General features: G+C 44.4%; 1 protein-coding gene across 2 annotated transcripts; it reads right to left on the reverse strand.

The window, feature by feature from the left end:
• Window positions 1–3,284: 3,284 nt before the first annotated feature.
• On the reverse strand, window positions 3,285–13,180 carry ZNF394 (zinc finger protein 394). 2 transcript variants are annotated; one of them, XM_034988437.1, is made up of 3 exons: window positions 12,516–13,180; window positions 9,951–10,086; window positions 3,285–4,386 (listed from the first exon to the last, which is right to left on the reverse strand). In XM_034988437.1, exons 1-3 carry the CDS (start codon window positions 12,966–12,968, stop codon window positions 3,305–3,307), a joined length of 1,671 nt encoding a protein of 556 aa, XP_034844328.1. In that variant the 5' UTR covers window positions 12,969–13,180; the 3' UTR covers window positions 3,285–3,304. The 2 variants fall into 2 exon arrangements, with proteins under 2 accessions (XP_034844328.1, XP_034844329.1); XM_034988438.1 differs by lacking the exon at window positions 9,951–10,086 and having other exon boundaries at window positions 4,063–4,386.
• Between the last annotated feature and the right edge of the window lie 2,002 nt (window positions 13,181–15,182).

Here is a 15,182-nt window from a genome sequence, read left to right on the forward strand (position 1 = left end):
GGCCAAGAGCTAAACTAAGCCATACAGTCTGGCAAGTGGGCCTTGGACAATTAAAAATAATCATCAAAGTGGGGAGCCCAATTATGATAAGCCCTTTGCCCACCAGAATAATCAGGGTGGATTCTGAAGATAACAGACGTTCTAGGCGAACCACTTGAAGTGGGCAATGTGGATATGTGGGCATCCACGATGAGTGGCCACGGAGGCTCCCAAGCCATGTTGTGTCATAAGACCCCACAGTCCATTGTGACACCTGCTGGGGCACCACTGGTTGCCAAAGACTGTTCAGAATCCTGCCAGGTTAGCACAATGGGAAGTGGGCTCACCTGCTCAGCCCCACCCCACTGCGTGTGCCTAGAAGATGGCCCTGCCCCACGTCCCTTAAAGGAACCTCAGATGCCTCACGACCCTCTGGTCCCTCACTCTCTGGTGGGGTTAGTGAGAGGGCCGTCTACACCCCAAAGCCTAAGGGCACCCAGCCCAGCCCTCTCACCGTCCCTCCTGCTGGTTTCAAGGAGGGTCCAAGGAGAAGACGTGCACTACTGTTCCATCACATCCAGGATCAAGGAAGTGAGCTCTGGAAGGCAAATAATTTAGTTTTGGTTTTTGAACATTTAGGGAATGAAAATTAAGATGAGGTAAGGTGACAAGGCTAGAGTAGGACACTCAGAATAGAATAATTTGGTACTCGCTTTGGGGGAGAGAAACTAGGAAAGTGTATTAGCTCACATACTGACCAAGGAATTCTACTTCTGGGAATCTAGCCTTAGATTCTAAAGAACAATCCAAATTATACTGACATTCACTATAGCACTGCTTGCAACAATGAGGAGAAATGCCTGAACTATCCAATAAAAGGAAAATGGCTCCATCATTATGTCCACTTGATGGAAAATGATGCAGCCATTAAGCGTAAAGGTTATGAAAACCATGTAAAATCCTTAAGACATAATATTAAAAAGATGTAAAATATAAACACTATGATTTTCATTATATGAGAAGTATGCAGAGAAAAAATTCAGAAGGAAATATGACAAAATGCCAGTAACGGGTGATCAGTGTGGTAGGATTATGGGTAATTTCCTGTTATTTTCCCAAATATCCAATAATGTCCTTATATTCCCTTGATCAAAAACAAAGGGCGCCTGGGTGGCTCAGTTAAGTGACTGCCTTCGGCTCGGGGCATGATCCCAGGGTCCTGGGATCAAGCCCCACATCAGGCTCCCTGTTCAGCGAGGAGCCTGCTTCTCCCTCTCCCTCTGCGGCTCCCCCTCCCTGTGTGCTCTGTCAAATAAGTAAAATCTTTAAAAAAAACAATAAAAAACACAAAAACAAAAACCCCCAAACAGGTTCAAAAAGAACTTAGATACAATACAGGCTCGTGTGTAGAAGTGGAAAGGTAAGGGACGCCTGGGTGGCTCAGTCGGTTAACTGTCTGCCTTCGGCTCAGGTCATGATCTCAGGATCCTGGAATTGAGTCCCGAGTCGGGATCCCTGCTCAGCAGGGAATCTGCTTCCCCCTCTCCCTCTTCCCTCTGCTTGTGCTCTCTCTCGCAAATAAATAAATCTTGAAAAAAAGGGAGGGGGCAGCCTGGGTGGTTCACTCGGTTAAGCATCTGCCTTTGACTCAGGTCATGACCCCAGGGTGCTGGGATCGAGTCCCACATTGGGCGGGGAGCCTACTTCTTCCTCTCCCTCTGCCTGCTGCTCCCCCTGCTTGTGCTCTCTCAAGTAAATAAATAAAATCTTAAAAAAAAAAAAAAAAGTGGAAAGGTAAGATCGGCTTAGGCTTCGTGGCATGCCTCGTTTAATCCACCAGGGACAATAAAGCCAACCCCATATCCTTCCTTCACCAGTCACATGGGTGGAAAGATGGCTCTGGGGAAGTTAAAGAATGATCAAATTTGAAACCCTTTGAGAGCTGGTGTTTCTCGTCATGATGCATGTGCACAAGCCAATGGCCCTCCACCATTACTACCACGGAGGTGCTCCAGCTGGGCAGAGGGGAGGCGGGACGGGACGGGGAGAAGAGGCAAGCCATGGTGGGGTGGGAGCCCAGTGCTAACTGCAAAGAAGAAACTCACGTTACTGGACAAGCAGTCAGATCACCTGAGTTCTTTTTTTTTTTTCCTTTTTTAAGTGGGCTCCACACCCAGCATGGAGCACTGGACTTCAACTCACAACCCCGAGATCAAAACCTGGGCTGAGATCAAGAGTCGGGTGCTTAACTGACTGAGCCACCCAGGTGCCCCTGCTCACCTAAGTTCTGAAGCATCAACTGTGTGCCTTCATTTCTTCCTCTCTACCTGGGAATGACATAAGTCCCTACTTACCTCATAGGGTTGCTAGGAGTCAAATGGAAAAATGTCTATGGGTGCATTTTATGAACAGAGTATTATGTCAGTGAATACTGGTCGCAAAACAAGCAAGAGCTGAAGGAGCTTCTGCCTTTGGTGACCTTTTGCGGAACACGCTCCAGAGCACTTCCTTATGTCCCATACATTAAGAAGCCTTGACAGAAAAAAACGTGTTTTAGGCTATTTGATATCACAAGAGCCTCTCTCCTCTCCCCGCCAACACCCAAAGCTTACTGAAAGGTTTAGGGAGGACTTTCATCAAAAACCAAAAGTTTTCAAATAGAGGCCCTTAAATTTAACTAGCTTCAAAAACGATACAGTGACAGGAATTAGTGGGTGTGTTTGGGTGGGGCCTTCCTTTGCTTCTCATTTAAAAGGAAATCAACCGGAGTTATAAAACTGAACTCCTAGAATGGGGAAGAGAAACTCTGCAAAATTAATGTTTAAAAAAGTAAAAAATATAGAATTCCTCTTGCATGCACCAAACTTTACACGGTGTTTTGGATTATCGTGTATTTGAAATCCTGTCCACCATCGAGGTAGAAAGATAATTTTAAAAAAAAAAGGAAAGGAAAGACAACTCTAAGTGATTAAAATATTTCTCAGGGAAGTAAGTGGTGTGGGCAAGGCTTGGGTCTGAAAGTGGAGGTAAGAAGAGGGAAGAGACAAGGACAGAACTGTCACATGTCGGAAGGCCCTTCCATGCAACCATCCTTTGGAAGGGCTCCCCATTTACACATTCCTACTTCACTTGGATGCTCTATCTGAGTACGTACTGAGACTCAAGTCAGACTGACTGATCTGTCTTGGGTGGGATGCCCATGGAAATACGATCCACAATTGACTGAAATACTCCAAATGCCAAAGAATGTAGTTTCTGGACAATGGAAAAAACTAACCAACCAACCAACTAACCAACCAACCAAAACAGCCAGACAGCAGCCACGTCAGAACAGTGGGACTTTATTTCTGTGGATCCTTTGGTGTCGGATAAGGTGTGGACTCTGTCTAAAGCTTTCCCCACATTCAAGACATTTATAAGGCTTTTCCCCAGTGTGGGTCCTCTGGTGGGTAATGAGGGTTGCGCTCTGACTGAAGCGCTTCCCACACACAGAACACCCATATGGCTTCTCACCGGTGTGGACTCTCTGATGTTTAGAGAGGTCTGAGCACCGTTTGAAGCTCTTCTCACATTCTTCACACGTATAGGGTCTCTCCCCTTTATGTATCCTCTGGTGTCTGAAGCGGTTGGAAGTGCGGCAGGTTTCCCCACATTCGTTACACTTGAAGTGTTTCTCTCCCACGTGGATTCTCTGGTGCCGGTTGAGGTGGGAGCTCTGTCTGAAGCTATCCCCACATTTGGGGCAGGTGTAGGGCTTCTCGCCCGTGTGTGTCCTCTGGTGTTTAATCAGGGCGGCACTCTGACTGAAGCTCTTCCCGCATTCTTGGCATTCATAGGGCTTCTCTCCCGTGTGGATTCGCTGGTGTTTAAAAAGGTCAGAACGCTGCTTGAAACTCTTCTCACAGTGGTCACATCTATAAGGCCTTTCTTCACGGAACTGCCGCTGGGTCTCAGAAAGACCTGCCCTGCGGGAATGTTCTTCACTGTCAACAGAGCTGTGAGGTTTCACCCTCTGACGTTTTACCGGGTCTCGACTCTGTTTACAACTGTCCCCCTGTTGGTTCCTGTTAACAGGCCTCTCCACTGTCTGGATGTGCTGATAAGGAACAAAGTTTGAACTGGGGGCACTGTTCCCAAATTCATTATTTTTGGAGTCTCCCTCTTCCGTGGGACCATTCTTGAGATCTGTGGTGCTGGAGAGTCCTTCCTCTTCAGGAGAATTTTCAAGTTTCAGCGGTGAGGGATTTTCTGACTGCTTTTCTACCCTGTTCTTGTGGGTATCATCACACCCAGAAAATGGGGGAACCTTCCTGTGGGACCCTTCTTGTAGCTGCCCCTGCGGGTCTACTTCTTCTAAAACCTCTTGCTTTGGAATAAATTCTTTGTTCTCGGTTCTGGTTTCCAAACCTGAAACATTAAAAAGAAAAATAAAATGGCTGACATTTCATCCCTTTGCAAGACCGAAACAAGCAAGTGCCTGCAGTAAAATAACCCCCCAAAATATTCTCCATGAACCACTCCCCAAGTTAAATTATTTTAATCAACCTGCCAGATGTGCTCATATTTACCAGTATGAACCCCGTTTCTTTCTTTTTATGCTTGTGCCTACACACACAAACCCATCTCTTTTCCCCGTGCTCCACTCCACCGTTGTAGGAGGCACAATGTCATGACAGAGGCATATCTGGAAGGGGTGTCAAGAAGGGCAGAACAGGGGCGCCCGGGTGGCTTAGTCGTTAAGCGTCTGCCTTTGGCTCGGGTCGTGTTCCCAGGGTCCTGGGATCGAGTCGCATTGGGCTCCCTGCTCATCGGGAGCCTGCTTTTCCCTCTGCCTCTCCCCCTGCTTGTGCTCTCTTTCTGTCAAATGAATAACTAAAATCTTAAAAAAAAAAAAAAAAAAGAAGGGCAGGACAGCCTGTACCCCATGAATGAAGGACGGTTTAACAAGAGACCTTCTAGTCACGTGATGAGTTATCGTAACAGATACACCACGTGCCCTCAATGTCTGGAGGCAGGGTCTGGGTGGGAGACAAATCTCAGACTGACTGAGAGTCTACAGAGAAGCAGTCAAGCCACCAGATTCCACCCCAATCCAGAATTTTTGCAGCTTACCCTCCAGGGAGACTGAGCCAGGTAAGTTCTGGGTTGGGGATGTCAGGCACAGCTGAGAACAGGGGACAGGGACCACTTTCCTCTCAGGACAATCAAGTGAAAATGGACACACAGCTGGGAGAAGCTCAGTGCACTGTTCCCTGCTCATGCCCCAAACTGTGAGCTCCGAAGCCGACATCCTCCAGGCAGAAAGGGAAGGGATTTTTATGGCAGGGATTTCATAGGTTTTATTCCCTATTATGTCCCCAACACCTAGAACAGCACCTGGCTTACCGCTGATGCTCAAAATATTTGTTGAATAAATCTCTCTGAGGTAAAACTTGCCAGCCCAGGCCTAACATATGGGAATTCCCAAATAAAACAGCACCTGATAGCCAAAGCAGTGCTGAGAAAGAACGAAGCTGGAGGTATCACAACATCAGATTTCAAGATACACTACAAATCTGTAGCAATCAAAATAGTATGGTACTGGCACAAAAACAGACACATAGATCAATGGGACAGAATAGAGAGCCCAGCAATGGACCCACACTTGTGTGGTTAGTTACTCGATGACAAACGAAGCATGAGTATACAATGGGGGAAAAGACAGTCTCTCTAATAAACCGTGCTGGGAAAACCGGACAGCTACATGTAAAAGAATGAAACTGGACCACTTTCTAACACTGTACACAAAAATAAACACAAAATGAATTAAAGACCTAAATGTGAGACCTGACACCATAAAAATCCTAGAAGAGAGCACAGGTAGTAATTTCTCTGAATTGGCTGTTTTCTACATATGTCTCCTGAGGCAAGGGAAACAAAAGCAAAAATAAGCAATTGGGATTATATCAAAATAAAAAAAAGCTTTTGCAGAGGGCACCTAGCTCGCTTATTTGGTGGAGCATGTGACTCTTGATCTCAGGGTTGTGGGTTCAAGCCCCAGGTTGGGTGTACAGATCACTTAAAAATAAAACCTTAAAAAAAAGAAATAAGAAGGGACAGGGAAGAAGCTGATGCAATCAGTCTACAAGTTCCAACATCCAAATAAAAGAAATCCCAGAAAGAAAACAGGAAAAAAATGACATAAAAATAAACAGGTAGGTAAGTATATAAAAAAAAATACTATAAAGGGGCGCCTGGGTGGCTCAGTCGTTAAGCGTCTGCCTTCGGCTCAGGTCATGATCTCCAGGTCCTGGGATCGAGCCCCACATCAGGCTCCCTGCTCAGTGGGGAGTCTGCTTCTCCCTCTCCTCTGCCTCTCCCCACTGCTCCTACTCTCTCTCTCTCTCTCTGTCTCAAATGAATAAAAAAAAAAAATACTATAAAAATTTTCTCGCAACTCAAAGACATGGGTGTCTATGTTACAAGGAAAATGAATGAAAAAAAAAAAAACCCTTACACTAAGTCACTTCATTCTGAAACTTTATGCTAGCAGGAATAAAGAAGAGATTCTAAAGGCTTCTATGCAGAACAAACATCACACACCAAGGATAAAATATCACAATGGCATCCAGTTTCTTCTAGCAACATGGCAAGCTAGCCAGAATATTCAGTTTTCAAAATGTAAAATCATTCATTCATTCATTCATTCATTTGAGAGAGGGTGAGGGGAGTGTGCACAGGGGTTGGGGCAGAGAGAGAATCCAAGCAGACTCCATGCTGAGCCCAGAGCCTGACGTGGGGCTCAATCTCATGACCACAAGATCATGATCTGAACCGAAGTCGAGTCTGATGCTTAACCAACTGAGCCACCCATTAACCCTGTCGGTAAAATCATTTCTAATGGGGAATCCAGCCATACTATGATCCGGATGTGTGAGAGGAATAGAGACATTTTCAGACACGCAAACTTTCAAAAAAATTAAGCTCCAGAGTATATGTTCTCTAGAAGATACTGGAAGATGTCCTCCATCAAATTGAGGTAGGTAAACCAAGGACAAAAATGGTATGGAGTCCAGGAAAGAGAAAAGGAATTCCAGGGTGATAGTGAAAGAAGGTTTTGGGGACAACAGTTGTGTAACAAGCCTGGAGAGAAGCCCATTCACACTGGAGCAGAAGAAGCTTCTGGAGGATTCCTCCAAGGGGAGTATGAAACTGATGGTGTATCTGATACATCTGAACATAGAGTTTTACGTTTCTAACAGGGAGCCTGTGAGTGATCTCATGTTCAATAGTTAGAAAAGCAAAACTAAAAAAAAAAAAGAAAAGAAAAGCAAAACTAAAAGTTGTAAAATAAGACATATAATCATATAAGCTACGTGAGTGAATACAGATAATATTTTCACAAGTGGAACACTGAAACATTATACATCGATATACAAAAGGACTGATTTAACTATAATGAGAGAATTACAGACGGCTAAATGTGCGTGTGTGTGTGTTGGGAGGCATAATTCCTGTCTTCCTCAGGAGACAGTCAAGAGATACTGCCTGAAATCGAGGAAAAAATAGCCCAATAAGAGTTCTATTTAGAACTATGAAAATAAATACTAGTGAAAAACAAATAAAAGATTTTAAAGCTGTTGTCTCTGCAAAGTTGGAATCAGGACTGAGAAGGGCCTGGTATTTTCCTAAGATTGGAAAAACACAAACCACCAAATAAAAGATTGAAAAATCTGAGCATAGCTGACCCTCGAACAAGTGTTTAAACTGTGCAGGCCCACTCATGTACGGATTTTTTTGGTAAAGACAGTACAATACCGTAAGAGTATTTTCTCTTCCTTATGATTTTCTTTAAGAAGGATTTTTTTTGTGCATGTTGAATGCATTTTTTTTTTAAGATTTTTAATTTATTTTTTGACAGAGAGAGAGACAGTGAGAGAGGAAACACAAGCAGGGGGAGTGGGAGTGGGAGAAGCAGGCTTCCACTGAGCAAGGAGCCCGATGTGGGGCTCGATCTCAGGACCCTGGATCATGACCTGAGCTGAAGGCAGACGCTTAACGACTGAGCCACCCAGGTGCCCCCGTTATGATTTTCTTAAGAACATCGTAGGTAATACATGTAACATACAAAATACATGTTAATCGACTGTTTATGTTATCCATAAGGCTTCCAGTCAATGGTAGGCTATGAGTAATTAAGTTTTGGGGGAGTTAAAAGTTATATGTGGAGTTTTGACCGTGGGGGGAAGGGGCTGGTACCCCTAACCCCTGCATGTACAAGTCAACCGTATATTAAAAATTTTAAATTCTACATAACTAAAGATGTCATTGTGAAAAGAAAAGCCACTTATATAACCAGTAAAACAACAAAGAGTTAATATCAAAAATACAAAGACGGCGCCTGGGTGGCTCAGTCGTTAAGCGTCTGCCTTCGGCTCAGGTTATGATCCCAAGGTCCTGGGATCGAGCCCCACGTCGGGCTCCCTGCTCCACAGGAAGCCTGCTTCTCCCTCTCCCACTCCCCCTGCTTGCGTTCCCTCTCTCTCTCTGTCTCTCTCTGTCAAATAAATAAATAAAATCTTAAAAAAAAAAAATACAAAGAACTGCCACAAAGCAATTAAAAAAATAACACAGGAAAGGAAGGGAGATAGGATATCAACAGGCAATTCATAGAATGTTCAAAACAAAAATCTGAAAAGATCTTTAACCCAGTAGGGAATCAGGGAAATGCAAGTTAAAACAATAAGATACCATTCATTCGTTAATCCCCCTAGTATTTATTAGGCGCCTACTGTGTGCCAAGCACTATTCCAAGGGCTTGGGATATATTAGAACCAAGCAGACAAAATCCCCCCAACCTTGTGGAGTTTACATTCTAGAAGGGGTGGTCAGACAATAAAATAAACAACATAAATTATATAAGAAGTCAGAGGGTGACAAATGCTATGGACCAAGTCGAGGAAGTTAAGGGATCAGTCAGCAGTGTGGGAGAAGGAGACAGTGAAGGCAAACTGCAGTATTAAACATGATGGTCAGGTCAGGCCTCACTGAAGACTGAAATCTGAGCAAAGACTTGAAACAAGTCAGGGAGTTTGCTTAGTGGAGATCTGGAGGAAGATTATTCCAGGCAGAGGGATCAAATAGAGAAAGAACAGGAGGCAGGATGCCCACCATGTTCAAGGAGCAGCAAGGTCAGTGGGGCTGAAGCACGGTGAGTGAGGGGCAGAGTAGGAGAGGAGTGGGCAGGGTGACGGGGCCTTGTCACATTAGGCTTTTACTCTGCGTGAAACAGGTTCTGAGCAGATGTGTGATGTAATATTTCAAAAGGAACATGTGAGCTACTGTGTTACGACATCACGCCATCAGCTGAACAGCAAATGTTGACAAGGATGCAGAGAAAGAATTCTCACACATTGCTGGTAGGAGCCCAAACTGGTTACAGTCCTTCTGAACAGCAAGATGGGCAAACATGCCTAAGTCTATTCTCTTTAGGAGTTCCTATAAATGAACACAGAATGATTCAAGAATCTTTGATGTGATGCTATTTGTAACAGTGAAAAACTAGAAGCTTTGATGTCCATTGATAGGACAGTGGATAAATGAATTCTGGACTATTCATACAGTGAAATAGACAAATGTTAAAATGAATGAACAAAAGCCACATGTGTCGACATGGATAAATCCCAAAAATGTAACGCTGGAAAAAAAAAAGGCAAGGTGCAAAAGAATCATACAGGAATATATTAAAATACTGAAATATTAGAATTTGATAAACCCGGGTGGTAGATACACAGGTGCCCATTATATTTTTTATATTTTTCTGTATGTATTTTATTTAAAATGAACCAAAATAAAAAGCTGAATCTATCATCTAACAATACAGAACAGCAAGGACCTGTTGGGTCACAAAAGAGATGCTAACAGATCTCAACCTGGGTGTGTGACTGGCCCTCCACAAATCACACACAGCTTGAAACAAAGTCAGCACTTACTCAGCGAGACCAGCGAGACCGTGTTTCTACAGTCCTTCAGTGCGCTCTCCGGGCAGAAGTCCCTCTGAGCTGGGTCCAGACGGTCCCACTCCTTCCAGGTTAGAGACACAGCCATATTCTCAACCGTCACCAACTCCTGAAACAACATGAGACCTCTACTCAGTGCCTGCTGTCCCAGGACAGCATAAGTGACCACTCATCTCAGGATGAAACCAGACTCCAGAGGAGTCTGCAAACACTGAGCAGAAAGCCCTGGGAATCAAGTTAACAACCATGGCTGTTGAATCTTTTCCAGTGAGTCTTGTACTGACTGGAGTTTCAAAGGAACAAAGACAGAGGCTGAAATTCTCTTGCAATCCTGAAAAGCTTTTCTGTGGACTGTCCATACTAATGTGGGGAAAGAGCAAAATCTTTGAGTTATATCACTGTGATTTATCAAATAGGAAATCTGATATAGATTAAAAATATACAGGTAAGCAGGAAGTCCCCAATTGCAGTGCTGGCTCTGAGACTTGGTTACCTCATGTGTGAAATGCATACAAATAATTTAAGAAGATGAAGGTAGCTCACTGACAGCAGGTGTTCATTAAAATTTACTTTCCCTTCCCTTGACCATTGCACAATAAGATAATTATCCAGCAAGATGATCTTTTGAGGTAGCTTATTTAAATGTAAATTGACCATTCACAGAAGGTAAAGCTACAGTTCTTGGAAAGGGAAGGTTCTAACACTGGTGTGGAGAGATGTCAGTCTAGGTTTCAGTGATGGGTCACAAATGGACTCTAAGGATCTCTCACTAAACGACAGGAAAGGGAAATATATTTTTAAATTTTCTATATGTTAAGTTTTGACATCTTAAAAAAAAAAAAAATCTTTCTGGCTAGGGAGACTGCCCTTCCCACAGCTAGTCAATTCTTAGAGAGAGCAAAAGGCTCAGCCAAGACTACTTAATCTCAAGCCATACCTCCTCTACCTGCCTGTATACTCTATCTTCTTCATTCTAGAACCAGTTGTCAAACCAACTAGGGACCAGCCCTACAGGTTAGAGACTGCTGAAATTATTCAAACCAACCAATTCTAAACTGTTCCCCCTGCCCTGCCTTGTCTTTCCCTGGGAAACCTCAGTACAGGCTCTGGCCTAAACCTTTCCCTTTCCTCCAGTTTTCTGCCTCCTGACCACCCCAAGTGTCCTTCCCAGGAAGCTCTGAGTGTCATGCTGTGCCTCCTGTTTCTAAGATCTGAGTATAATAAAATTTGTTTTTTCCTGAGCCTTGCCTCTGCTTCCTTGTAAAGGAAAATCACACTTCTGTGTGTCTCTTCTACTTTCAATACTCTGAATATTTTCACTACAATACTTCACTTCTGACACCAGATGTAGGGGTTTTCACATATCAGGCAATTCTGTAATACCAGCTGGGTGTCCTAAAGTTTAACTCAATTCTGATACTATCTACCTGAATATAGAGTCAGATCCCACAGGTTAAGGGCCCGGTCCCACAAGACTATCCTCCCCTCCCAACTTTGGAAGCCAACCACAAGTAGTAGGTCTCCAGGTTACACACAATTCCTGACTTGGCCACAAATCAGAGGTTCCCATGACCTCCCCCTACCAATTCGACTCTTTGCTTGAAGAGCTCACGGTACATAGGCAAACACTTAGATTTACCAGTTTATTACAAAAAGATATGATAAAGGATACAGATGAACAGCCAAACGAAAAAATACATAGTGAGGGGCGCCTGGGTGGCTCAGATGGTTAAGCCTCTGCCTTCGGCTCAGGTCATGGTCCCAGGGTCCTGGGATCGAGTCCCGCATCGGGCTCCCTGCTCCTTGGGAGCCTGCTTCTCCCTCTGCCTCTCTCTCTCTGTCTCTCATGAATAAATAAATAAAAACAAACAAACAAAAAAAAAAACCTCCCAAATTGTCTTCCAAAGATGGTTGGTTGTACCATTTAAAAAAAAAAAAAGAAAAAGAAAAAATACATAGTGAGATCTGGGTGGTCAGGAGCACAGGAGCTTCTGTCCCCAAAGAGTTGGGGTTTTTCACCCTCTGGGTATAAGGAGGTGTTCACCAGTTGGAAGCCCTCTGAATCTCACACTATTGGGATTTTTATGGAGGCTTCACCACATAGGCATGATCAGTAAACTCCATTAGAGCCCCTCTCGCATCTCTGGAATACCGTTATCAACCGTAGGAGGACGGGGGTCGCTAAACTTCTAAAAAGTAAAACAAAGTGGTAGAGAATTGCTGTTCTAGCCTAAGTAGTTAACGACATGAAGCCACGTTCCACCTGTCACCTTTCTTCCTCAAATAATCTAGTTAAGACAACAGGGTGTCTTACAATGGGTAAACAATGCTCCCACGTTGGTTTTGTGCTCAGAGGTCTGTAACTCAAGGATCATTTCCCGGATAGATTTACTTGTCACTGTTTCCTACGAAAAGAAAGTTTCACGCACACCCTGAAGTTAGGACAAAATGTAGTAAGGAAAGAAGGTCTGAAACTCACAGCATCCCGTATACCTCTGTTCCCTACACCCCCGCCACCAGAACACTTTCACTCCTCACCTGGGGTGAGGCCCCATCAAGCGCTCTCTGAAAAACGCGCACCGCGGCCGCAGCCTTCTCCCCGCTCTGCGGGCAGTGCCTCCGCACCCAAGCCTGTAGCTCTTGGGGCAGGATGCTCAGGAACTGCTCCAGCACCAGCAGTTCCAGGATCTGCTCCTTCGAGTGCATCTCGGGCCTCAGCCACCGGCGACAAAGTTCCCTGAGCCGGCTTAGCGCCTCTTCGGGTCCAGCCACCTCCTGGTAACGGAACCGCCTAAAACGCTGTCGCGACTTTTCCGGATCCTGACAGTCCCCAGGCGCGTCGGGCTCCTGACCTCCGGGTGAGTCTTCCTCCACTTTCACTATCAAAAGTCCATCACGCAGAGACGGCGCGGCGACCCTGGACCTCGCAGCTGCCATCCAGGCTCCTGCCTCAGCATCAGGGACTTGACTCGCGGTCAAGCTCGAACTCATCTTCCTCCCGCGCGGGCTGACTTTCCCGGAGTTCTGCCTTCAGGGGACAAGACAGCAAACCCTGCAAAAAGCCCCACAACTCATCAGACTTCCCCAGAGCAGCGGCTCCCGACTATCCCGTCCCCAGCAGGGCCCTACCCTGCCCGACCCCTCCGATACTCCTCCCACCCGCAGGTATTCCACCCACAACCCGCTACGCCCAGCGACAAAAAGTACTAAAAAACCAGGCCGGAAGTGCGTCACCGACTCCCTGCAGTGCCCTCCCCTCCCGGGCATTTCCGGGGCCTCTCTAGGCGCCCCGGAGGAGTGAGGTCCATCTCGGTGGTTTGCCGTCCCGCCCCTTCCAGAGATACTGTGTGGGTACCCCCCTGGAGGCGCTTACAGTCGTTTAGCTCAACAGAACTAAATGATACTCTTATTTTACAACTTGAATGTCATTTTTTAAAAAAGATTTTTTTTTATTTATTCATGAGAGACAGAGAGAGAGAGGCAGAGGGAGAAGCAGGCTCCCAAGGAGCAGAGAGCCCGATGCGGGACTCGATCCCAGGACTCTGGGATCATGACCTGAGCCGAAGGCAGACGCTTAACCATCTGAGCCACCCAGGCGCCCTTGAATGTCATTTTTAAACACATTGTCCGTGAATAAAGTTTTGTAAATTTTGTTGCAGGAAAAGATAAAACTCTAACTGTACAGTGAGTGGTAAACAATCATCCATCCATATGGTATTTATATATAAGAAAGCTTTGTAGAGTAACTGCTACACGCCCAGGCATACTGCTTGACACTATAATTACAAAACTGAGTAAACATAGTCTCTATCCTCAGTCTCCTAAGAGAGTCAGACACTTAGATCGTTACAGGACAGGGTGGTAAATGCAATACTTTGGCATGTATGAACAGTACATTTGTATGACCGGGGTGAAAATAATCAGTCATGGCTGATGGGGAGGGTACGGTGAAAGACTTCACCCAGGAGATTAAAGCTTAAAATGTCCATGTGGGCTGAAGACATATTTTATTTTATTATTTTCTTTAAGATTTTATTTATGTAATTTGACAGAGAGGCAGCGAGAGAGGGAACACAAGCAGGGGGAGCGGGAGAGGGAAAAGCAGGCTCCTTGCTGAGCAGGGAGCTTGACGCTGGGCTCAATCCCAGAACCCTGGGATCAAGACCCGATCCGAAGGCAGAGGCTTAACGGACTGAGCCACCCAGGCACCTCAGAATCTGTATTTTAAAAATATCCCCAGGTGATTTGTATACACATGAATTGAGAAGCAGTGATCAGATGAACCTTTCTGACCAGTACAAAATTTAAATATTGTGTGTAAATAGATTACCTTTGTCCTTATCGGGACACATAAATATTTTGTGTGACAATGTGAAGCAGAGTTGTATTTCAGGGGAGACTGTGGAAGGAATGGAGCTCCACCACAGGTATCTTGCCTCCAAGCATTTGAAACTAAACTTTAATTCAGTTTGCAACAGGAATTTTGGTCATTTTTAAACTTCATTTAAAAATATTTTATGATGATATGATTTTGACCCCAGGATTCTATTATGTGACTGCAGCTCATTATAGTGTGTTTGAAAATATAAATACCAAAGACTTATTTAAGTATCGTGGAAATAGCTTAACCTTTGGATTCCATGTAGTCAGAAAAGTCAGAAGCAGAAAACAATCTAGCTATTTTTTTTTTTTAAAGATTTTATTTGTTTGACAGAGAGAGAGACAGCAAGAGAGGGAACACAAGCAGGGGGAGCGGGAGAGGGAGAAGCAGGCTTCCCACCGAGCAGGGAACCCAATGTGGGGCTCAATCCCAGGATCCTGGGATCATGACCCGCACCGAAGGCAGACGCTTAACGACTGAGCCACCCAGGTGCCCCACAATCTAGCTATTTAATAGAGAAAGATTTTTCTAGTAGTTTTTTTCTTGCTTCAAGAAACAATAAAAAAAAAAAAGAAACAATATATAATAAAAATACAATAGTCATGTTTTACATGTTTCATATCCATTTATACTTTAACAATGTTCAGAAAAGAAATCATGCAATTGAAATGAAAAATACTGTGCATTGGTTTAACATTTACATTAAATCATCTGCATTATTTATTTAACAAGGGAAGAATTATCCAAATTATATGTTGTAGGTAAATTCATTTTAAAAATTTATCTATTTAAATGAGTACAATTAATATCCTGATTTATGAATG

Source organism: Mirounga leonina, unplaced genomic scaffold (assembly GCF_011800145.1).
Source record: "Mirounga leonina isolate KUSES-001 unplaced genomic scaffold, KU_Mleo_1.0 Mir_454, whole genome shotgun sequence".
In the NCBI taxonomy this organism is placed as follows: domain Eukaryota; kingdom Metazoa; phylum Chordata; class Mammalia; order Carnivora; family Phocidae; genus Mirounga; species Mirounga leonina.